The following is a 25,894-nucleotide window of genomic DNA, read 5'->3' as shown; positions in this document are numbered from 1 at the left end:
GACTGCATAGCTCTTGTCATTGTCTTTACTGCCTTCTTTTGTCCTAAATCCAAAATAAGTCCACATATCAGCTTTGAAAGCTGCTGCGGCCGGTTGTATCCTCTCCTCTTTGGTCATCAGTTAGCACAATTGGCCACACATCCACTGTTCTATTTCGTTGGTTTTTAGCAAACTAGACGCTTCTACAGTTATTGCGAGACCTCGTTTTTCCATAACGTAAAGGCGGTAAAAACTGCAAACAAGTGGCCAGAGTTAAAATTGCAAAATACAAAAGAAATTCACAGTAAATGCATGTAATTCTTTAATTAAAAAAAATCGATAACACTGATTTTGAATATCGATTCAGTATCATTACACGAAATATCACAATATTTTAATGTATCGATATTTTCTTACATCCCTATACGCTTTGCCTCTCCTTAGTGTGAAATGGACACAAGTATTTAAGTTGCAGTACCAGCAGGGGGCGATTATTTATTCACACCCAACCAGTCGCTACTGGCAAAGGAATGTAGGAAGTACAGTCCAGGTTACAGAAAATTAAAAAAAAAACTTACTTGAGTTTTTGATGCAGCTTTTTGATTGATGTAACTAGATTGTTTATGCATACTTCCATATGTTATGTCACCTTACTGTACTTGTATGCTGCTTTATTCCTGACCTATACTGTTCTTTAAATGTTCTTTTGTTTGACTACTGCTTTGTTCTTATACTTGTACATGACTCTTTGTTGATATGTCAAAATAAGCGCTGTATTGTTATATTGTTTGAGAATTTAAAATTTTTAAGAAGTACTGTCCAGGCACCTTCTTTGCCTGGTGAGATCGAGCTGGGTGTCTGATATGTCCTAGAATTGTCTTTATGTTGGTCGGAAATCAAATGTCTTCTTACTGCTGATACCGCAGCTTACTGCAACTTGTGAATGCGTGTCCATTTGACACTGCTGTGACACTGGATTGCTAAGGTAGCTACAACTCTCACAAAACTCTCAGAGACCAAAGATTAATTTAGGTGGTCTGTTTTTTTAAACACGTATCTCTTTAAGCGTAAACTGCCAGTGGCAACAGCACACAGTCAGACACAGTAGTGGATGGTGGTTTTAGCAGGGGATCACCGGTGTGTCTATGGAGCAAACCCAAAAACATACAAGGGAGAGACAGAACTGAATCTTTATTTTGGGTCTGATGACAAAATAGAAAATAAGAAAAGGCGAAACAAAGTTGACACTAAACTAAAACCTAAATTGGAAAAAAGTAACACTAACTATGAAACTGCACAGGAACACGCAAAACCATAAGTGTGAAACAATCCAAACATGCAACAGTGGGACGCAAAATCTCTGTGAACTGACATGAAGACAGACGGCCCAACAGAGGACTTAAATACACAGAAGGTTAATGAGGGAAGTGGAAACGCCTGAGGAGACACAGCTGACACAAATGATCATGATGCTGCTGGAAAAAGTAAGTCATTTGAGGCTGTACCCAATTCAGCGACCGCACGCTTCGGAGTACGCGCAGTTCGCGTACTACGTACGGCACGTACGAGGAAGTACGACAAGTGCGGAAGTGAGGAGAAGGGTCTGGCTGCAGCCAGGTGCTCTTGAAATTAGAGGGGATTTACGCACAGTGGTAAATTCCCACAGTCTGCGCTTTGTGCTTGTAGTGTGTGTAGTTTTTGTTTTATACAGTTGTCAGTCAGGCATCTAATTAGGAAGAAAATTACACTCCAAAAGATAAAAACAACCCAGGCATAAGCCCAGTAAGCCAGGCAAGAAATTTATACTAGGGGAACATTCCCCCCCCCAGCCCGTGGATATTTAGGGTACAGCAACATTGTTGATTATAAGCCAGTAGGAGACACAGGCTCCACTTCTTAGGTGTTTAAATGTCACAAACGAGGATAGACCTATCTCCATTCTAACTTTTTTGAAAAGGTGTATTACACTTCAGCATCCAGATCCACCACTGATGATACTGAAATAGCACTGAAAGACGATCAAAACCAGTACATAATTGTAACCCAAAGGACCTGACACGACTCAGAAGCTCACAGTTTGGTTTTTATTTTGTGACAGTGTCTGTGGCTTTTCCCTGCACCCTTCAGCATTTTGCAGTGCTCACTGCTCCGGTCTGCACTGGCTCTCTGCTCCTGCAGCTCTATCCTCCTCCTCTCCGGCCTAGCTGCTCTTGAAATAGGGAAGGCTGGTTTTCACAGCCAACGAGCATCATTTAGTCTAGGCATGACTAAATGATGCTCGTTGGCTGTGAAAACCAGCCTTCACTAGCATCAATGTATATTTTGTAGATTATTTAAATTTCCAGTACTGTTGCTTAACCGTGTAAGACCCAACCCATCAAAAAATGCCAGTTTACCTTTCGCAGCCTCGCTGTTCGTGGATTTTTTTGTGTGCAATTTTGCATGCTGCTTTTTTTTTTAAAAAGAGCGCAGTGTCCTGATTGGCTGTAGACCATTGTCAATCAGTTTTGTGCCATGTCTCCTGTACAGTACAGAATGTGTTCAGCTTGTTAAATTTACATAAATTCTCTGCGACCTGCTGGAGTGGGGGGGCTAGGAGGAGGAGTTGGCCGTCCGACTGCGGTCTGGAGTGTGGGGCCTCCCTGCTGCTGCGGAGTCGGGGCGGTCTGCCTCTCCCCACCGCAGGGAAAAGGGTAACACCACCTGGGTCTGGGTGCAGTTCCCCCCTCCAGGGGCAAGGGTACCTAGACCCGTTTCGTAGAGTACGCTTGGGGAGTGTGATCGTGTGTACAGCGTCTCTTTATGTCTGTCTCCACGTTGGTTGAGTGTGGAGTAAGTGCATATGAGAGCATGAGGGTGGGAATGGATGTTTGTGTCTGTGTGTGCCTGTATGTCTGTGTCTATATGTCAGGTTGGGTATCAGACGCCACCTCTCTGGGGACATCTCAGGCCCTCCAAGGTTTGGAGGCCTATCTCCCCCCACCACCACTTCCCCTGCCAGTGGCGGACTCCCTCAGACATCGGTGCGTTGGTGGTTCTTTGTGTCTGGGGATGGGCGTCCAGGTACACGCCGGCTCACTCCTTGGCGGCTGCTTATCGGGGCCTGGAGCCTGGGGCTCGCTCGGGCCACTTCGGAGGTGGGGTGCCCCCGGCCTCTCGGCGATCGTGGCTCAAGAGTTGGGTGTTCGCCTTGTAATCGGAAGGTTGCCGGTTCGAGCCCCGGCTTGGACAGTCTCGGTCGTTCTTTCCTTGGGCAAGACACTTCACCCGTTGCCTACTGGTGGTGGTCAGAGGGCCCGGTGGCGCCAGTGTCCGGCAGCCTCGCCTCTGTCAGTGCGCCCCAGGGTGGCTGTGGCTACAATGTAGCTGCCATCACCAGTGTGTGAATGGGTGGATGACTGGATATGTAAAGCGCTTTGGGGTCCTTAGGGACTAGTAAAAGTGCTATATAAATACAGGCCATTTACCATTCACCATTTTAAAAAAACAAGCGCGTCCATGCTCACAGGTGTACACACGGGTGATCACACCCACAAACTACACCCTTTTTGGCTCCTACCTCAAAGCACACTGTGTTCTGTTGATCTTATGTGCTGCACAATAAAGTTTAACATTTAGTATCTACTGTCATATTCCCATATATCATTGTGATGTTGTTTATTCTATTACTCTTGTTCTCTTCTGCTTGTTTTCTTTTTTCTTTCTCAGCAGGTGATCCAGGTGATCGATAGATGCATTTTCTTTTTCTTTTTTTTTTTCTGCCCATTCTGTTGGTTTTTGGTTTTTGCCCTTCTCCCCCGTCCCTCTTCTCAGCTGTTTTTCTTTCCCTCTTTCTTTCTCCCCTTTCTCTTCTCCAGTCAAGTCTGTCCCGTGTTTAGCAAGTGAAAATAAAATAAACAATAAAAGGTGAATCAAATGGACCATTACGGCAAGGCTGGGATGGTCCATTTGGTAAAGTAAATCCGTTGGGCATCTTTCTTTGCCTTTAGACAATAATTCTGATGCAAAAGAGCCAAACGGGACAGGCCAAAAAAAAAAAAAAGATTTTACATAAATCTTCATTCACCAGCAGCGTGACTGTGAAGTGCTGCACTGTATGTTTCTAAGTTTTCTCCCCAACAAACACAACAATGTTGATGAATTCAATGGGGAGCCAATGCAGCTGTATTAGCAACGGTTTTTAGATGTGAGTATTTAGATGTTTTGGACAGAAGCCTTGCTGCAGTGTTTTGGACAATGTGCAAGTGGATCTGGAGTGGATGTGAACACCATCAGGGTGGGACAGCTGCTGTTCATTAAATGGTGTTCAGTGCAGTTATTGCATATATTTTATTAGGATCTAAAAAAGCTGAATCTCAACATAATTTGTGAAAATCTTATCATGTTAGCTTCAAAATTTGCAACCATAATTCCTGTAAAGGGAGAGGCAGCAAAACCAGAAAAACAGCTGCAGGTAGAGGCGGAGCAACACCTCAAATACAAGAAATTCAACATCATTTTCAAGAAGTGAAAGTGTGAGAGAGCAGCAGCAGAGCTGCAGTCGAGTCCTGTTTGTCTCTAAAAGAAGATTCACTGGAGTCCATCAGGTTTCTCTCAGCAACATTGGTGAGTGCAGCTGATCACACTTCCTTTTCCACACAAATCTTCTCTCTCTGTTCACTTCATGTTGACTCATTGACAGTCACATTGGTTCCAAAAAATCTACTCATTTAACTGATGGGTCTGTCTAGCACAACCCCTCACTGGAACGAGACAATTCTACTACAATAGCAAAAGCAAGACGCAAGTCACCAAAGTTCTTTGTGTTACTCGTGCACGAGGGAGAGAACTGTGACAAGCGTGTTCCTGTCGCTCACCAGCAGCGTATGTGTGCCTGTGTGTGTGTGTGTGTGTGTGTGTGTGTGTGTGTGCCTGTGTGTGTGTGTGTGTGTGTGTGTGTGTGTGTGTGTGTGTGTGTGTGTGTGTGTGTGTGTGTGTGTGTGTGCGGTCAAGATGTGACCCTGTGAAGAATCCCCACACCTATTGGCGCCAGGGAGTCCAGCTGCTCACATGAACTAAAGGCTCTTACACTCAAACAGATATACGTGTGCTTGCTATACCACATATCAGCGAGAGAAGATACGACCTCTCTCATGACCCTAGGAGGTGTGTGATCTATGCCAGAACACTCTGAAGAGGAGTGAACGCACTCCCCTCTTCCTTCTGCACAGAGTTGTTACAGACCTCATAGGATGAGACATTCTTTCAATATGCAATCAACTATATACTTCTAAGCATAAATGATTATATGTTTCTCAATACAAATGACAATAATAAAATACAAACGCAACAGTAACCACAGATGTTGATGCTGTTTCAAACAGGACTCTGCACTCAAAGCATGTGCTCTAAACTTTGGACTGACTCCACACTTTCTGTTCTGATTACTGTTTGTTCGTCACTTTCTGTTCTGATTACTGTTTGTTCGTCACTTTCTGTTCTGATTACTGTTTGTTCGTCACTTTCTGTTCTGATTACTGTTTGTTCACCACTTTCTGTTCTGATTACTGTTTGTTCGTCACTTTCTGTTCTGATTACTGTTTGTTCGTCACTTTCTGTTCTGATTACTGTTTGTTCGCCACTTTCTGTTCTGATTACTGTTTGTTCGTCACTTTCTGCTCTGATTACTGTTTGTTCGTCACTTTCTGTTCTGATTACTGTTTGTTCGTCACTTTCTGTTCTGATTACTGTTTGTTCGTCACTTTCTGTTCTGATTACTGTTTGTTCGTCACTTTCTGCTCTGATTACTGTTTGTTCGTCACTTTCTGTTCTGATTACTGTTTGTTCACCACTTTCTGTTCTGATTACTGTTTGTTCGTCACTTTCTGTTCTGATTACTGTTTGTTCACCACTTTCTGTTCTGATTACTGTTTGTTCGTCACTTTCTGTTCTGATTACTGTTTGTTCACCACTTTCTGTTCTGATTACTGTTTGTTCGTCACTTTCTGTTCTGATTACTGTTTGTTCGTCACTTTCTGTTCTGATTACTGTTTGTTCGTCACTTTCTGTTCTGATTACTGTTTGTTCACCACTTTCTGTTCTGATTACTGTTTGTTCGTCACTTTCTGTTCTGATTACTGTTTGTTCGTCACTTTCTGTTCTGATTACTGTTTGTTCACCACTTTCTGTTCTGATTACTGTTTGTTCACCACTTTCTGTTCTGATTACTGTTTGTTCACCACTTTCTGTTCTGATTACTGTTTGTTCGTCACTTTCTGTTCTGATTACTGTTTGTTCGTCACTTTCTGTTCTAATTAGTGCTTGTTCACCACTTTCTGTTCTGATTAATGTTTGTTCGTCACTTTCTGTTCTAATTAGTGCTTGTTCACCACTTTCTGTTCTGATTACTGTTTGTTCGTCACTTTCTGTTCTAATTAGTGCTTGTTCACCACTTTCTGTTCTGATTACTGTTTGTTCACCACTTTCTGTTCTGATTACTGTTTGTTCGTCACTTTCTGTTCTAATTAGTGCTTGTTCACCACTTTCTGTTCTGATTACTGTTTGTTCACCACTTTCTGTTCTGATTACTGTTTGTTCGTCACTTTCTTTTCTGATTAATGTTTGTTCGTCACTTTCTTTTCTTACTACTGTTTGTTCATCACTTTCTCTTCTGATTACTGTTTGTTCATCACTTTCTGTTCTGATTAATCTTTGTTCGTCACTTTCTTTTCTGATTAATCTTTGTTCGTCACTTTCTCTTCTGATTACTGTTTGTTCATCACTTTGTGTTCTGATTAATGTTTGTTCATCACTTTCTTTTCTGATTACTGTTTGTTCATCACTTTCTGTTCTGATTACTGTTTGTTCATCACTTTCTGTTCTCTAGCATATCGAGACTATCTCTCCATACCATTACATATTCCATATGTACGGGATACGAACCCCCTTGGTCGTGGCGTGTGGATATCTCTTCAAGACACTCCGGCACGCCCGGCTACGCCCCACAGCTTATGTATAAAACAGCTGTGCAGACGTTACACCGGTGATCGTTGATCTCCACTTGTGTGTGGGGGCAAAAGAGTGCTTACCTTGAGAGTACTGTGTATGTGCGTCTATTGGAGCGTGCTTCAGCATCCTCCGTGGGCGATGTATTTCTCCCTTCTAGGTCCCCTGGTAGCCCCGGTATTCCCCTGGTACCCCTTAGCTTGGTTCCCCCTAGCTGGCCCTTGCTTCTCCTTGGTTGGTCCCCCTTCCCCGGCATATCGCCTCGAAAAAAAAACAGGATTATGCACCGGTTGGACCATGCTGTGCAGCTGCCGGCTAGTGCGTAGCTCGGCTACAGTGAGGAAACACGGCAGGGACACGGCTTCAGTGTTCAAGCATACGCTGTCGCCTTGGCACTGTGCAGCTCGGCTGCTAAGTGTGTTAACACAGAGAGGATACGACTTCAGCCTTCCTAACGTTCGCTGTTGGCCTGCTTAACAATGTGGGAATAAACAGTGGGGAATTATGCTACGTTTCGTGTCAGCTAATCGTTAGCCGGCCTGCGAGTAGGATTCCAGCCAGTTAGCCTGTCTGGCGTGTCGCCCGCAGCTCGGGGGTTAACGCGGCCAGCAGGGCTCCGCTCGTAGCTCGGCTACATTGGGGAAATGTGTCAGAGTTCCAAGCATATGCTTTTACCTGTCAGCACTGTGACGCAGGAGCTAATAAACAGTGGAAGGGGAATTCAGGTTGTGGCTAGCGCCGGTGTTCTGACAAAACGTCCTACCTTGTCAAAACATCCTACCGTAGCGTAAATTTATGGTCTTGTCTATCAATCCGTGCTACCTTATCAGAATATGCTACCTTACGTAGTTAATAGCTCCGTCGTATAGGTAGGACGTTCAGATGGCCAATTCACACTTAAAAACTTTGAGTTATTTCGCTAGGACGTTAAGAACATGCTTCCTGCTGGGATTTATTTAGGTAGCAAGTTCAGATGGCCAAATCACACTATTAAAACATGCTTCCTGCTGGGATTTATTTAGGTAGCAAGTTCAGATGGCCAAATCACACTATTAAAACATGCTTCCTGCTGGGATTTATTTGGGTAGCATGTTCAGATGGCCAAATCACACTATTAAAACATGCTTCCTGCATAGTTTTATTTGGGTAGCATGTTCAGATGGCAAAATCACACTATCAAAACATGCTTCCTGCATAGTTTTATTTAGGTAGCATGTTCAGATGGCCAAATCACACTATTAAAACATGCTTCCTGCATAGTTTTATTTGGGTAGCATGTTCAGATGGCCAAATCACACTATTAAAACATGCTTCCTGCATAGTTTTATTTGGGTAGCATGTTCAGATGGCCAAATCACACTATCAAAACATGCTTCCTGCATAGTTTTATTTGGGTAGCATGTTCAGATGGCCAAATCACACTATTAAAACATGCTTCCTGCATAGTTTTATTTGGGTAGCATGTTCAGATGGCCAAATCACACTATCAAAACATGCTTCCTGCATGGTTTTATTTGGGTAGCATGTTCAGATGGCCAAATCACACTATTAAAACATGCTTCCTGCATAGTTTTATTTGGGTAGCATGTTCAGATGGCCAAATCACACTATTAAAACATGCTTCCTGCATAGTTTTATTTGGGTAGCATGTTCAGATGGCCAAATCACACTATCAAAACATGCTTCCTGCATAGTTTTATTTAGGTAGCATGTTCAGATGGCCAAATCACACTATTAAAACATGCTTCCTGCATAGTTTTATTTGGGTAGCATGTTCAGATGGCCAAATCACACTATCAAAACATGCTTCCTGCATAGTTTTATTTGGGTAGCATGTTCAGATGGCCAAATCACACTATTAAAACATGCTTCCTGCACACAATCATCTAATGTTGAAAAAGAATGCAAAGAGACATGGAGGGGGAAAGACAGCTGTTTTTATTAGAAGTTGTTATGTGTTTTCCTTACATTTTTTGCATTTATATTCTTGGTTGCTCTCTTTATATTTTGCACATGCAAAATGTGCCCATCTTTGGCAAGATTCACACTGCACCTGGAAAGGAAAAAATAAATAGCTCATATTATGTTTGGTGAATACTATTAGTCAACATTTTAAACATGATTAGCAAGTAATGATACTAAGACTTATGTGTTTCTTTTGTTTTGTTTTGTTTTACCATTTCAATCATGCTGCGGTCAGCGTCAGCATCTAACATAGAGCAAACAATGCAGTAATCCTCAGCGTTCCCTGAAACACATTCATTTTTAGGTTTTAATCAAACATTATTTATTGATTAATTAAAAAATAATAGTAAATTTGTTCCACAAATACTTCATGGCAAATTAGTCCCTTGAATTTTTTTAATTAGACTTAAAGAAGGGTCTTATCTGAAAGTGTTTGAAAAGCAGTATTTAAATTGGAAGTACACACTCTAACGTGATAAGGACTTTACTGGACTTACCTCGATGTTCAAGTAGGGTGCAAGCTATCTGCATTCGCTCCAGTACAACTGCTTCTGTAGTGGTTAATACTTCACTGACCTCTCCAAAAGCAAGGTAGTGTTCTGCAAACTGAGATTTCTCATTATTATAATGTAAAGTCCTAATTGTAGCTAACAATAAATGGAATCATTTGAATAAGGGTTACCTTTAACAGCAAAACTCCGCAACTGCTGGAATCCTGTTGCTTGTTGTGTTGCATAGTCTGTAACTGCCACTCCATGGTGTCTTCATGCCCTCTCATCCTCAGAAAATTCCTATTTGAACAAAAATGTTTGTAATGAAACAAGAAATGTTTTATCTAAGAATAATACCTCAGTATCATGCATACCTCCAGTTGCGCAGAATTTTCCTGTCATAAACACCTTCATTCCCCATGGGGTCTATGAGCAGTATTCTCTGTGCAGAAATGTTGACAATCTAAAGAAAAAGTTAATAAATTAATTAAAATTACTATAGTTTTTGCCACTGAAAACCTATTTAAGAATAACACTTTCAGCAAGAAACTGCTTCACAACAAATTAATAACTAAATGGACACATACCACAAGAATCCAGTGCATACCAAAGTTCACAGGGCACAACCACATGACATTTACATGGTGGCTTCTTCTGTACGGCTTGATATGGTCAATGCTGTAGTGATTTTTTAAAGTTGCTCCTTCCGTGTTTTTTAATCTCACACATTTGCCAGCAATGTCTTGAATGGTGTAGGGTCCTGAAAAATCTGGATCAAACCTTCCTCCCTTCCTTTCACGTTTCCTCATGTTCAAGAGAAGAACTTCATCTCCAACGCTGTACACAAGGTTTCTGTACTTCTTCTGGACTCGTCTGGCATAGGCTTCCTTTTGTAAGTCTTGGGACTTTGCCATATTTTCCTCTACAGTTTTTTTTAACTTGCCCTTGTGTGTCTCTTGTAGAAGATACAAAGTCACCGTAACTCGACTCCTCAGGGAGAATGATGGAGGACAGCTAAAATTTTCACATTTTAAATTACAATTAAAATCATAAAGACAAATAATGCATGTGAAACATGAACTGAAAAATCTAACTATAATAACTCATGTTTAAAAGTAAATATACTATTATAAAGCTTTGAGCACAGAAAGCCACAAAGATAGACTCATATCATTTTTTGTATAGTCATTTTTACTCTTGATACACTTCCATAGGTGAACACATTATACTTAAAGGTCTCCTCAAGATGTATTACTTTACATAAAGATACAAATATAAAGAAGTAACTAGTCACTTACTTTATCTTTTAAATGTTTCTTGCATATAGAAGTTAAGCAGAGAAGATTAAAGCTGCAGCCAATATCAATATGCACAATTTCCAATTAAGATTACATTTAATTTATGCATTATCATAGTTGTTGCATAAATAGAATTCCTTAATAACACTTACTGGGACTTCAACAGGAACTTCAGAAGGATTGGCAGGATTGACCTTAGAACTGAAGAAGCTTCTCGAAGTGATAGCAGAGCTGCACGTTTTAATTTTTTCAGAAATCTCTTAGTCAGAACATGCTATATCATGCTTAGGTAACTAGCGAAACTAGCGAGCTAACTTCCACTAACTTCCTGCTAACTTTTAACTTCGTTAAATGTAATAAATTCTGTTTTCATGGATGCCCAGATGTTAAACTTCATAGTTACACCTGGTAAAGCAGCAATGCTGATTGTTTTATTAAAGATGAAAGAATTTAGACAGTTTTTAACTCTCAGTGATGCTGCCGTGTTCGTTTGACTTCGGGACCTGAAGCGGAGGGAGTTTAGGACCCAGATTACTCCCAGATTTACAAGCACCTTAGTCCGACAAATACGGCAATAACGACGGTCTGCTTGCATGTTCTACAAAAAAATGTGCTTTGGTGGGTATCTGACAGACAAACACCAAACCAGTTCCACATCACTGAAGTGGCACCATTTTTACAAACCAATTGTGGTTCATCCGTTTCACTCAATAAGATGCTTTCTCCATTTTCATTCTCCGTTGTCGCCATGCTTTTTCGTCCATGTGCGTATGAAGACAAAGGCACTGCGCATTCGCGTTTTACCCATATTCATTTTCTTATCGTTGCCTAACATTGTACCGGTATTACCGTGAACTGTATAATATGGCCAAGCCCTAATTTAAAGCTTCGCTTAGTGGCCTACTCTCGCCAAAGATGTCCGTGAGTACATTTCTGCCTGGCCAGTCTGCGCACAGAACAAGACCTCTAACCAACCGGCCTCTGGCGTGCTCTGATCCTTGCCGATGGCAGGCCATCCCTGATCACATATCACCATCGACTTTGTCACGGGCCTGCCACCCTAATCAGGTAACACAATCATCCTATCATTGGTCGTTTCTACCTAAGCTCCCCACAGCTCTGGCAACTGCCTGGCTCCTAACAACTCACGTACTTCGTCTTCATGGTATCCCTGCTGACATTGTCTCTCACCGAGGCCCACAATTCACATCACAAGGCTGGAAGGTTTTCTGTTCGGTTCTGGGAGCCCAGGTTAGTGTTTCTTCTGCTTTTCATCCACAGACAAGTAAACAGAGAACAGGCTAACCAAGAGCTTGAGGCAGCCCTCCAATGTGTGGCCTCTACCCACCAGACCACCTGGAGCAAACATCTCCCTTGGATCGAATACTCGCGTAACAGCCTCACCTCTTTGGCCACTGGATTGTCTCCCTTCGAGGCATCCCTGGCTTCTTTAAGTTTCTTTAATTTTTTAAGCTTGTGTTTTGGATGAACCCGTTTGTGTCTCAGTGTGTGGCTTGATCTCCACCACTTACTCTTAGAACTGAAGAAGCTTTACTGGTGAAACTTGCAGACCATTTTCTTTCCAAGCTCCTTAGATCACTGACGCTTGTTTTTCTCTTTGTAAAATGAAATTTAAATTGAATTTTGAATAAAATGTGTTTTTTCCTTTCTCCCTCAGAGTGCAGACATGTCAGCTGCCAACAATCTGAGATCTGAAAATCAGTTTCTGTGCTCCATCTGTCTGGATGTGTTCACTGATCCAGTCACTACATCATGTGGACACAACTTCTGCAAAACCTGCATCAGTCAGCACTGGGACATGAATGTCATCTGTAAGTGTCCCTTGTGTAAAGAGACTTTCTACACTCGACCTCAGCTGAGGGTCAACACCTTCATCTCTGAGATAGTTGCTCAGTTCAGACGTGAAGCTCAGCAGAAAGCCAGCAGCAGCAGCTCAGAGCAACAAGCTGCCAAACCAGGAGAAGTTCCCTGTGACGTCTGCACTGGAACCAGACTGAAGGCCCTGAAGTCCTGCCTGGTGTGTCAGACCTCCTACTGTCAGACTCACCTGGAGCCTCATCTGACAGTGAAACGTCTGAAAAGACATCAGCTGGTTGATGCTGTGGAGAACCTGGAAGGCAGGATGTGCATGAAGCACGATAAACTCCTGGAGCTGTTCTGTAAGACCGACCAGACATGTGTCTGCATGCTCTGCTCTGCTTTAGACCACAAGAACCACGAGTTTGTTCCTCTGAGAGAAGAATATGAAGGAAAGAAGGCAGAGCTGGAGAAGACAGAGGCTGAGATTCAGCAGATGATCCAGAAGAGACGACTGAAGATTCAGGAGATCACAGAGTCGGTGAAGATGAGTAAAGATGCTGCAGACAGACAGAAAGCAGAAGGTGTTCAGGTCTTCACGGCTCTGATGGAGTCTGTTGAGAGACGCCTGAAAAAGTTCATAAAGGAGATCGAAGACAAACAGGAAGCTACAGAGAAACAGGCTGAAGGTCTCATCAAAGATCTGGAACAGGAAATCTCTGAGCTGATGGAGAGAAGCTCTGAGGTGGAGCAGCTCTCACGCTCTGAAGACCACCTCCACCTCCTCCAAAGCTTCTCCTCCCTGAAAGCTGCTTCACCCACCAAGGACTGGACAGAGGTCAGAGTCCGTCCACCATCATATGAGGGGACTGTGGTGAGAGCTGTGGAGACACTGGAGGAGACACTCTGGAAAGATATGAATGAGCTGTTTGAGGCTGAGCTGCAGAGGGTGCAGCAGTATGCAGTAGATGTGTCTCTGGATCCTGATACAGCTCATCCTTATCTCATCCTGTCTGATGATGGAAAACAAGTGAAGTATGGTGATGTGAAGAAGAAACTTCCAGACAATCCAGAGAGATTTTCTCCATGTCCTAATGTTTTAGGAGAGCAGAGTTTCTCTTCAGGCAGATTTTACTTTGAGGTTCAGGTTAAAGGAAAGACTAAATGGGATTTAGGAGTGGCGAGAGAGTCGATCAACAGGAAGGGAAACATCACATTGAGTCCTCAGGATGGTTTCTGGATTGTGAGGTTGAGAAATGGAAATAAGTACAGTGCTTGTGCTTCACCTCCAGTCCGTCTCTGTCTTCATCCTGGTCCTGAGAAGGTGGGGGTGTTTGTGGATTATGAGGAGGGTCTGGTCTCCTTTTATGATGTAGGTGCTGCAGCTCTGATCTACTCCTTTACTGGCTGCTCCTTCACTCACAAACTCCACCCATACTTCTGTCCCAGTAACAATGATGGCGGTAAAAACTCTGCACCTCTGATCATCTGTCCTGTCAATCAAACTGAGTTGATAAACGACTGATTTTATTTGATGAACTGATTGATTTTTATTGAGGAGAACAAATGAACATATTGAGCATAATACTCTCCATGTTTTCTATAGAATCTGATTATCAGGACTCTGACTTTGATCTGATTCTCATGGAATTTGACGCAAACAGAAGAAAAGTTGAATCAGGAAATGTTCCTACTAATGGAGACTCAAGCTGAAGAATCATGTGTGGGTGTTATACGGAGCATTCAGTTTTCAGCTGAGGGGAGTTGGATAAAAAGTGGTTTGGTTATTTTGGGTCTGTGAGGATTTTTGATGTGTTTACTGAAAACTGATAAGACGGGATAATATTCAAAGAGTGGTGGAGAAAGGAGAAGGTGAAGTACAGACTGCTGCATCCTTCTAGTCACATAATTTTGATGTGATGATTATATTTCCATGTTCTGATGATTTGGTTTAAAGATAAACATAGAGTTGGAAAATGGCTGCAATCACAGCATGAATGAGATGCTGAAGGCTATATTTGTACTTGTTTTGTCCACTAAACTTTGTCTTTGCTATGCCTCTGCTTGTTTATATGAGTAATGAGCCTGATGGCCTTTTGTAACAGTTACAACATTTGCACTGGCTATTATAATCTCCTAGGGTGTAACTCCCTCTCCCCGCATGTGGCATTGTCATCACCCTTTACTTACATTTATGTTTTCCGCCTTCATGCTGCTACATTTGGTTAATTAGCGCTTCTAAATTTCCTGTAGTCCTGAATGGTTATGTGTCTCTCTCTTGACCTGTCCACGGCAGAGAGCAAGCTTGGGTGAGCTAGTGTTGAACATCTACACCTGCAGGAGCCTTATTAAGACTTATTGTTCATTCTCCTGCCAGTGGTGGAGGAGACTTCTTTACTTTCTTTCGGTTGAAGAAGAGGCCTCGCAGTCCGGCTGTCTCACTGATGACATTGAGGGATTAGCGGCTGCCATCTATTCCAGACCTCGAGTGTTTGAATCTAAGTACTCACACACATGTTCACATTCAGTGCTGTGCATTTTCTTTATTTGGCTGGACAGCTATCACAATTATTTTCTCATTCACAAAGAGTATACAAAGACATTTTGGTTAGTACCAAATAGACACACTCTGATTACGGACTGAGGAGGCTGCAGTTTTGCAACCCCAGGACTGAGAAGAAGACTCTATAAATACCATACTCACATATCTCCAGGCTAAGAGAAGGGTAATTGATGCAAATATTTTCTTTTCATCTTCTAATCTTTGTTTAAACTTTATTCCAAGAGAACTGTAAGTTGTTCAGGTTGTAAACATATTCACCTAGATCATCTTACAATGCTGATATTGCAGCCATTCCCCAACTTTCTGTGAATGGTACTCATGGCCATTGGACAATGGACTTTCATCAGTAATTGTAGATCAATGGTCATGAGAATTTGCATATTAATGATCACGAAACTGACCTCAAACCCCCATTGTTCATTCAGTGGGCTGGTTTCAGTCATTATGCAAATGTACAGTTTATAAGATTGCGAAAAACTGCAGTCAGCTGAGACTGAAGAAGTCACTCGGATGAGTGATGAAACATGTCCCCCACTGGAAATGTTATGACCAGTTGAACAAAAACTACTTTGGGAAATATTAACCTAGTGTTGGTTAAGTTTCCTTCGATTTGCCAGTGTCAAGCTGATGTGTAAGAGGGTATGTTAGGAAGTTCTGGAGGTGTTAAAGTAGCATGTGTTCCAGTCCATCAAGTGAGGTATTGAACACTGATGGTAAACTGCCATTAGAAACCTAATTAAATTGTCCTCTGTTGGTATTAATATTGTTTCGATTATTCCTTGGTGAGGAAGCAGAAAATTATTTGAAATAAGTTTACCATGGGTTTGTTTTTAAGAGCTTGATCAATTGCAGCAGAGACATTACTTCAGTTGAAAAGTAATTAGTTATTGTTACTATTTACCACTTCAAAAAAGTTACTGTTACTGAATTAGTAACTGAGTTACAATTTTATAAAAGTAACTAATTACAGAAAAAGTAACTACTGTTGTACTTTAAAAAAAAATGTTTAACAATAAAAATTTGGATCCCCTCTGAATGGAACTAAAATACTAAAATATAAATTAATAAACATGCTAAAACTTCTATTCATTTCTTTATTTAATAAAGTTTAATAAATTTCATAAGTGTTATTTTTTTAAGTGAATGCTTTCTGTTTTTTCTTCACAGCAGAAGGTCTGCTCTTTAGTCATACATCATACAACATCATAAAGTCTAAAATAAAACATGATTGTCACTGTCTCTGCAGCCACTGTAGAATGACAGGCCTTGTTCCATAACTCCATGCACTTTGTTGTAGGGCTTCTATATACAGTGGAACCCCAACCGACGAAATTAATTCGTTCCCGAGGGTCTTTCGTAAGTCGAAAATTTTCGTAAGTCAAAGCACCCATTGCGCGTTTTGAGTGAGGCGATGCTGAACGATAGACTATAGGATAAAGCAACAGAAATGAAGACTGGAAATAAAACGAGACGTTTCAGTCACACAGCAGAGTACTCAGCTGTTAGTTAATGTGATGACCTTGAGCTGTGTTTGTTTAATAGGAGTTGGTAGCAGATGCAGAGGTGGTTCTTTAACTGATACGGTGGCTTTGAAAACATTCTCATATCCCAGCACACAGAGTAAATCATGTATTATTATGTGAAGTGGCGATAAAACCGAATTAAAAATTGAAAAGTGCTGTAGTTGTGTTTAACTCCTGCATCTCGGTCACTTCTAATGACACATAAATCAATGTTCAGAAGTCATTGCTGTGTGTGAGGAAGTGACAGCAGAGATGAAGCTCTTCTTCTCTTCGTGTCTTTGATCAACTACTTTTGTTTTGATTGTCATGATCACCGTCGCTCTCACTGTCTGTGTGCGAGGAAATCTGGATCCTGTTCTTATATGAATGATGCTAATCTCCATCTGTCGTTATCATAATCTGTGATCATCCCAGCACTGAAACAAGCTAACAGTTCACCTGTAACTCAGTTTGTAATCCACATGTCTGAACTACAGATGAACGTGATCGGCTCAGACGCTACTTGTCTGCATTTTTATTCTCTCCTTTGTTCTGCAGCTTAAGGACTGAAGCAGTGTGTGCATTACACCAGAGATTTGGATTTTCTTCTGCTTTTAATAAGCCTGAACTAACAGAATGCTTTCTACTCTATTTTGCTTGTAACTGTAGGTTTTTATATGAAATAAAACCATTTAAGCACAAACATCATAAATGATCTAAACATCAGATATTATCTGAGGAGTACCAGCCAGACAGAGTCAGGCTCACCTTAATGCACAACTTGGGAGAGAATTTTAAAACGTTGACACACTGATCATCAGACACCTTCACGAGACAGTGAGTAATATATCAAGCTTGAGTATGAGCACGCAAATATCTGTGGAGATTCTTTTCTGAGGTCGGGTTACACCGAAGGACGGCTTTGTCACTCCCTCCTTGACAAAGCAGTCAGAGATGTGCGTATAGTGCTTATCATTGCTAATCAAGCCAGTAAAGTAAGATGTTCTTGCAGCGTTTAGTCAGTTGAACAAGGTTAATAAGGTCTTTTTCCACATCTGTTCAGCTTTCCTACAGAATATAATCCTGCATCCAAGAGGAAGGATTGACGGTTTGAAATAAGCTGTATTTTAAGGGGCTACACAATGGAGAGCTAATCGACATGTATTATTAAAACAATTGAGGTTACCACAGATTTTTGAAAACGTGGATGTTTAAATAAGGCAGAGAGATTAGAATATAAGTGCAGAATTCAGATATAGCTTCTGAACTTTAGAATGAATTATGTAGTAGTCATTTTGTGGAGTATGTCTTACTCGGCTTGTTTACACTCTGCCTGAGCACTCACACCACTTTATACAACACGCCTCATTAATGGCACAAGCTTTAAGTGCTTTCTATCCCACACTCACACTGCAGTGGGCTGTGGAGAACAACCTGGGGTCAGCATCGTGCCCGAGGATATTTGGCATGCAGACTGATAGATGTGCTCCCTTCTGAACCACAGCCACACTATGAGATCACATCCTTCTAATTACAAGGATTATGTTTCTTCCCTCAGGAGTTGGGATGATGGGCAGTGAGTACGACTGAACATAGAGATGGGAGGAGCTGAGGAAAGCATAAAAAGCTCTGAGACAGAATGATTGGCTGTTTATTATTTCACTCAATGGCACGTAAATCAATTCATAATCCTGCTAATGTGTTTTTCTTTCAGAATCTCTGGTTGCTATGCTCTCTCACAATTAAAATGAATCCACAGTTCATTTCTTTTCAAACGTTCAAACTCAGTCTTTTTATCTTTCATGTTGTTTTTACGTTGTTCTAGTGCAACACTCAGGCTGTAGTTTCCAGTTCCTGTGTATTATCTGCACACATGGTTTCTGACAACAAAGCTGACTTTGACTTGGAACATGTCGTGTCAGCAAAAGCTCTGGATAATGTTTCAGTGAGTCCTGTTCTCCAGACAAGAGATGCTATTTGGCAATAATAGCAATAATTTTCCACATGGAAAATCTTTCTATACAACTTTGTTTGCAGTGTGAGCTTCACTTCTATGTGTAGAACACAAACACTCATGTTCTCTTGTCCTCTTATACTCTGTTCAGGTCTGTTGAAAATAATGTCCCATTGGAAAAGCTTGTTAGTTTAGGCCTTTATAGATTCTGATGATCTCTGAGCAGCAGCAGAAGGAAATAAACCTCCAACAGAACAAACTCTGGGAAATTCAGTCATCTTTTCACAGGTGGGGATGAGGTGAGAGAAACAAAGAGCTTTTAGAAATAACAGTCAACAAACACATTATTGGGATGAAGTCCTTTCAGCCTCTGTGCGACACACAGACAACCTCCCACAGACACACACAGACAACCTCCCACAGACACAGACACACACAGACAACCTCCCACAGACACAGACACACACAGACAACCTCCCACAGACACACACAGACAACCTCCCACAGACACAGACAGACAACCTCCCACAGACACACACAGACAACCTCCCACAGACACAGACACACACAGACAACCTCCCACAGACACACACAGACAACCTCCCACAGACACAGACAGACAACCTCCCACAGGCACACACAGACAACCTCCCACAGACACACACAGACAACCTCCCACAGACACAGACACACACAGACAACCTCCCACAGGCACAGACAGACAACCTCCCACAGGCACACACAGACAACCTCCCACAGGCACAGACAGACAACCTCCCACAGGCACACACAGACAACCTCCCACAGGCACAGACACACACAGACAACCTCCCACAGGCACAGACAGACAACCTCCCACAGGCACACACAGACAACCTCCCACAGGCACAGACACACACAGACAACCTCCCACAGACACACACAGACAACCTCCCACAGGCACACACAGACAACCTCCCACAGACACACACAGACAACCTCCCACAGGCACAGACACACACAGACAACCTCCCACAGGCACAGACACACACAGACAACCTCCCACAGACACACACAGACAACCTCCCACAGGCACAGACACACACAGACAACCTCCCACAGGCACAGACACACACAGACAACCTCCCACAGGCACAGACACACACAGACAACCTCCCACAGGCACACACAGATGAAACGAACATATATTGATGAACTCAGGATGACCTACTAGCCTTGTGTACATGTGAGAGCTTCAGGTATATAGAATTACTGAAGGCTGTTGTTGAGTGTTAGTAAAAGGCGTACATGTGACAGGCGTGTACTCTCTGACGTGAAATGTTTCTGAGGCCAAGGTAAGGCCAAGCTGGGCAGCCAAGACCAAGAAATGGACCAAACACACCAGAATTGTTATATGTAGCAACGAGCAGCACTTTGCATGTTGAAGGACACGTGTATCAGCAGGGGTGGCTTACCCAAGAATACGAGCCACTCTTCTGTTCCTCGTGTGGTTCTGGGGCACACCGCTCCTCCTGGCTGCCTGACCCACGTTTTCTCCTTTCACCTTGAATCATGTTCGCTGAAGCCAGAACTTTTCTATGTCTCACAAAAAAACAAGTCATCTGTTCACCAGCCTTTATGTTTATCAGTAGGCTGGCTTTATTGTGCTCATTAATGCTGCAATAAGGACATAGTTAAAGCCTTGTATTCTTACTTGTATTGTTCCAATAGTTGTGCTGGGTCAGGGGTGGCAAACTCAATCGCACAGGGGGCCAAAGGTCAAGGCACGCTTTAGGTCGCGGGCCACACAAGATAAACATTTATTGAACACTAAAACAATGTGTTTAAACATAAATATGAATAAAAACAGACAGGAATATTATTATTAAATAAACTTAAAAAAATAAACTTTAACTTTAAATATTTTGCTCTCCATAAAAATATATCCTGTCAAAATTACACAAGTTAGAAATATGAACATGCTGCCAGAAACCCAGAAAAATAAATGAGAGCAAACACAAGGTTGGAGCCGCATGCAGACGGAGCTGGGCGCTGCTGCAGGAGTGCAGCTAATAAACTGTGTGGGCCAGTCAGTGTCTCTCCCTGAGTGCATCATTACACTGCAGCTGCAGCTGCACAGGTGCAGCTCAGCAAAGTGCGCTGACTGGGTTCAACATTACTGCAACAGGGAAAGTGAGGCAGGCTGCACTGGTGCATTTGTGACAGCTTGAAACACCTTCACTGCGTCATACATGTCCATGAACTGACAGGTTTCCTTGCTGAGCTCAAAAACTCGATTGAGAACTTTTCCCCAGCTCAGCCAGCGGAGCTCTGCATGAAGGAATGTGGGCAAACTCTGAATCTATTTCCCACATAAAAGACTGAAACTGACGGTGATTTAAACTTTTAGCTCAGATCAAATGTACGGTCTGCGTTACGGTGATCATTACATGCTCCATTTTTGGACTTTACCACACAGCCTTTCCTGGTGTGTGATGCAGTGATGCTGATAACTCACCAGTACAGTTCTCCTGCATCTTTACTCGCATCCTGCTGACTAGTCCGCTTTTTTCACCGCACAGCACCGGCGCTCCATCTGTTGTAAGTCCAACAAGTCTGTCCCAGGGCAGTTTCATGTCGGCTACACTTTGACATGTGTTTTAAAAAATGTCTTTTCCTGTCGTTGTGCATCGATTTAATGTTCAATATTTCCTCTCCACGGACAAAGATGGTCAGCTGTGCAATGTCCATCATGTCTGTACTTTCATCCACAGAGAGTATTTAATAACGTTTTTGCTTCTTTCACACAGCTGTGTTCTTAAATCAGTGACTGTCTCACAAACCCGATCAGCAATCGTATTTCTGCTCAGGCTCACATTTGCTAAAATCTGCATTTTGTCTGGACACAAGACGTCCACAGCTTCATCCTGCAGCTCTTCAGAGTGGTACCGGGCTCATTTGGCTCCTCTGCTACGATAAAACTTGCTTTCACAACAGCTTCACTTTGTGGTTTTGCTCTGGTGACAAACGTCTGCTGAAATGTCAGATTCTTCTTCAGCTCTTCTACTTCCTGTAGTTTCTGCGTTTAGGTTTTTCAGCTTATCCTGACGTTTTGTCTCGCAGTGCCGTCTTAATTAAATTCCTTCATTACAGCCACATTAGCTCCACTAATAAGACGCACGGTTTACCAGCATGTCTGTAAACATATATTCAGCCTCCCACTGGCGCTGAAAGGCTCTGCTTTCAGAATCAACTTTTCTCTCCACCATTGTGAGCGGCGAGCTTCAGTAACAGAAGTTTGACTTGATTGATGTTCCCAGTTAGCCTAGCGTTCAGCAAGGAGGCTGCAGCGCTGCATTATGGGATCTGTAGTTTGTATATTATTAGCGCCTCATATCGCGGGCCATGCATAACAATAATAGCACATCTATATAAAAGGATCTCGCAGGCAGGATATAAATGTACGGATGTGGCCCGCGGGCCTTGACTTTGACACATGTGTGCTAGGTCCTGCGCTGTCTGGCTCTCCACTCCTGCTGCTGAGCAGCCTCCGCTCACACATCAGCTAGTCTTACGCCATGGGTTGATGTAGATTCTTATGGGTCTCCTTTGTTACTTTTTCATTAGCACTCTTTCCAGCCAACTCTAAGGCTACGTTCACTCTGCAGGTCTTAATGCTTAATTCTGATTTTTTGATCAAATCCGATGTTTTTGTCTGCTCGTTTACACTACAATTAAAATACGACAGCAAACGTGCTCTAGTGTGAATGCTCAAAGCATGCGCAAAAGAAGACGTCACACACAACGCGCTCTGTTCAGACCCAGAGCAAACAGTGTTGTTTGACTGATGGCTTTAATATAAAGACTTGTTTCAGACTTTGCGTTTCCCAATTTAGCTTTAAGTTATAAAGTTATTTTGTTATTTACATTTGGCCTAATAATGATCCTTACTGCTGTTTTAGAGGAGCGCTGCTTCAAAAGATAGTTGCAGATTTCTGCAGAACAAATAAAATGTTCACGTTTCTCCAACGTTGTCTTCCCAACAGTTTCACTGACATCTACACGGGATGGCCAGGAAGCGTTCGCGATGTCTTCTCCGGAGCTGATAATTGGCGTCTGTCATGTGTCAGTGACGTAAAAGACGGATTTAATGCGACCTGACCATCAAACAGCAGTTGCTTTCTAAAACATTGGATATGTGTCGGATTCAGCACCACATACGAAAGTGACCCAGATCGGATTTGACAATATGGGATTTGTGCCGTTCACACTGTCACACCATGATGGGATAGATGGTCTCATAGGGTCAGAAAAGTTGGATTTGATGGGCTTTCGCCTGCAGTGTGAACGTAGCCTAAGACTACTAAATGAAAACACGTGGCTCAGTAGCACAAAAGACCACTAAAGCTAGGAAACACTTATTTCAAAAGCTTGTGCTTTACTAACTATAAGAAGCTAACATTTTAATAGCTCACCTGAGTGCCTGCATCATGCACACTGGCTGTGTCTTCAACACTGTAGCCCACACCGTTTACTGCATGTCACTGACTGGTAATCTGAAAGTGTGTGTGTTGTCCAACTGAACCATATCCTTTTGGTTTTTTATTTGGCAATATTGAGTTTGAAAATCATCAAGATGACATTTGCCATAATCTGGAGGTACTTAATGAACCGCAGACGCACAAAGATGCTTCTGTCGCCGTTTCACAGAGGTTTTTGGTTTCCAAGCAGTTTTCAGCCGAGTCCTCTGGGCTGCTGTTAAAGCTCCATGCTTGAGTTAGGACTTGGGTTTTGTGTTCTTCTACAAAAAAGTTTGAGAGACCATTTTATTTCCTTTTCTTTTCTTTCTTTGCACACTTGAAATGTATATAGTTGGTGTACTAATAGATCATCTAATGACTTTTATTTTACATGGAAGTCATTCTAAACTGTCCTTTTCTGTCTCATTTTCCAATTGGCTGTTCACCAAATCACTGTTCAGGTTGCTCCCCAATTTCAGGGGTGTCCCCAGTCATTACTGGGAAGAACAAAGGAACACACTGTTGGCATGTTTTATTTCATCTAGTGTGGATAATGATGAGTAAAAGACAGCTACCTTCACCATGCAAAACAACAGTGTGACACAAAGATGAGATTATGTATCTCTGTGTTGACCATCAGTCAATATGACAAATTAAACAGCAGTGACATTTTATCTGGGTGGAGGTAAAAACCATTGTTATAAAGCGAAATGCCAGCAAGCATGGAGCTAAAATAAATAACAGTGTATTTTAGTCTGTTTGTTCTTGGTTTTGAGTGAAGGTACAGAAACAGTATATAAGTGCTGGTGTTCGGTTCAGCACCTGCACACTTGAAGGCTGAAGTTACAAGCTGACACTGATAACAGGGAAGATAAGGTAAGAGAGATACTCCCTACAGTATGTGACAAAATTTGATTCGATTTGATTGATGACCCTAATCATGACCTTTTGACCTCCCCCCTCCCCCCCGGAAGTGTGTAATTTGATCCTCTAAGCGCGCCACCTGTTGCGCCACCAGAGCGGCAGTTAGTTTTCCACAAACTCATAGTTTGAATTCTGTTTCAATATTATGACAATTTTCTCTGTATTTCTTTTTTTTACAATAGCGGATGTAATTTTACTTTCTTAAGCTGCACCGGCGCTTGTAATGGGAAAAAAGAGTGACTTCCTGTAGAGAACCGTTTCTTTCAATAGTATTTTATTTTCCTATAATACAGACGCAGTAAAAAACCTTTAAGATGATCAGCCTAGCAACAAATTGCATTTTTAGGCTACACCATAGCTTGTGATGAAAAGAAGAACTTTCTATCCGCTTGTAACCTACAGGCTGCCTACCCCGTATGTGTAAAAATGAATAAATACCCCTTAGTGAATACTTTTCTTTGAATACTACTTTTCCTTTTGAGAGTCCTTTTTACAAGGGACTGAAAAACAAACCATAATTACCATGACAGGCGATCTTGTTTCACACACACACACACACACACACACACACACACACACACACGCACACACACACACACACACACACGCACACACACACACGCACACACACACACACACACGCACACACACACACACACACACACACACACACACACACACGCACACACACACACACACACACACGCACCGCGGGTCAAGGAGGAGAGAGACAGCAGATATCAGTTTTTTCTCAATGCTTATAACCTATAACGCGTCCCCCAAAAAAATATTATTATTATTAAAACATCTATATGAGGTAGGTTTTGCGCAGCCTGCTCCTTGGTAGAGTTTTTTTCTTCATTACTTTTACAATGGGTTTTCTCAATAGACAGAAAATGAAAATGATGACGCTGAGGAGTCAACAGCCGATATTATCATTGCTTGTAACCCGGTAAATAATTTCGTACATCTCCCCATAAAATAAGCCTTAGTGGAAAAAAGCTCATATTCGAATAAGTTTATTAAAGCACCCCCCTCTGTGGGAAAGAGTTTTTTTCTCAGAGTCAAGTTTAAACCATGAGGCGAGTTTTGTCAACAGGAGGCGAGTTTTGTCACGAGCAAGAACAAGGGCAGACAACTGTTGCCCATAAAGTAAAACAAATATCCGCCTCTAAGTCGTATTTTACCGTTGCAGAATGTGGAAAACAGACAGCCCTCACAGGAGGCACCCAAAAAGGAAATTGGACACCCCAATTTTCTCATGCTAGATACTATGAGGCTTGAGTGTCCTAAAAATCACACTTTCTCCCTGATAAACAGTTTGATTACATTCTCGCATCATATCACAATTAATTCAGTTAGTTTCCCTGGCAAAAATAGCAGTCCTCACCAACAGAGGAGTTCAAGATATCCTCAACACCTCACCTCAGTATCACTGTCATTGGATAGAAGTGAGAGTCACTGACTCGTTGACTCAGTTCACAAGTTTTAAAACCTCCTCCAGAGTAAATAAACATGGAGTTATTTGTCCTACAGTGTCCACTGTACTTAGATTTATGCACTTGAATTGGAAGTGGTAAGAAAACAGAATTCAGTTGACTGCAGTCTCAAATTTGCTGACATCTGGTGGTGAGATTTTACTTACTACCTCTTTAAGGAAGTGTGGCGTACAATAATTCCACCAAAAGTAAATAAAGTTCAAATAAATAATTAAAAGCCCAGAATTACCAGGATAATCACACCCATGATAAGTGTACATAAATTTCTGACAACGACTGTAAATGTAAAATGAATCCAGATTTGACCATAGCTTTTTTTGTATTATCCCAACACCATGTCCTGTAGTGGCTTGTATATAGATAAGGATGATTTATTATATTTTTCCACCTCACCCATAACACTTACTACACCATGACA

The 25,894-nt window shown here is 42.0% G+C and overlaps 2 protein-coding genes across 2 annotated transcripts; one reads left to right on the top strand and one right to left on the bottom strand.

The window, feature by feature from the left end:
• Positions 1-8,914: 8,914 nt before the first annotated feature.
• On the bottom strand, positions 8,915-10,333 carry LOC146634724 (uncharacterized). The gene is made up of 6 exons (XM_085349944.1): positions 10,007-10,333; positions 9,794-9,882; positions 9,611-9,719; positions 9,426-9,534; positions 9,141-9,211; positions 8,915-9,016 (listed from the first exon to the last, which is right to left on the bottom strand). Exons 1-6 carry the CDS (start codon positions 10,331-10,333, stop codon positions 8,915-8,917), a joined length of 807 nt encoding a protein of 268 aa, XP_085206070.1.
• Positions 10,334-12,404: 2,071 nt separating this feature from the next.
• Positions 12,405-14,060, top strand: LOC146634723 (E3 ubiquitin-protein ligase TRIM21-like). The gene has a single exon (XM_085342594.1). The coding sequence runs from the start codon at positions 12,405-12,407 to the stop codon at positions 14,058-14,060; it is 1,656 nt and encodes a 551-aa protein (XP_085198720.1).
• The last annotated feature ends 11,834 nt before the right edge of the window (positions 14,061-25,894 follow it).

Source organism: Diplotaxodon limnothrissa, linkage group LG3 (assembly GCF_057381915.1).
Source record: "Diplotaxodon limnothrissa isolate DT_005_m linkage group LG3, D_limnothrissa_male_GT1.1, whole genome shotgun sequence".
Classification (NCBI taxonomy): domain Eukaryota; kingdom Metazoa; phylum Chordata; class Actinopteri; order Cichliformes; family Cichlidae; genus Diplotaxodon; species Diplotaxodon limnothrissa.
This window is presented reverse-complemented; position numbering and strand designations above follow the sequence as displayed.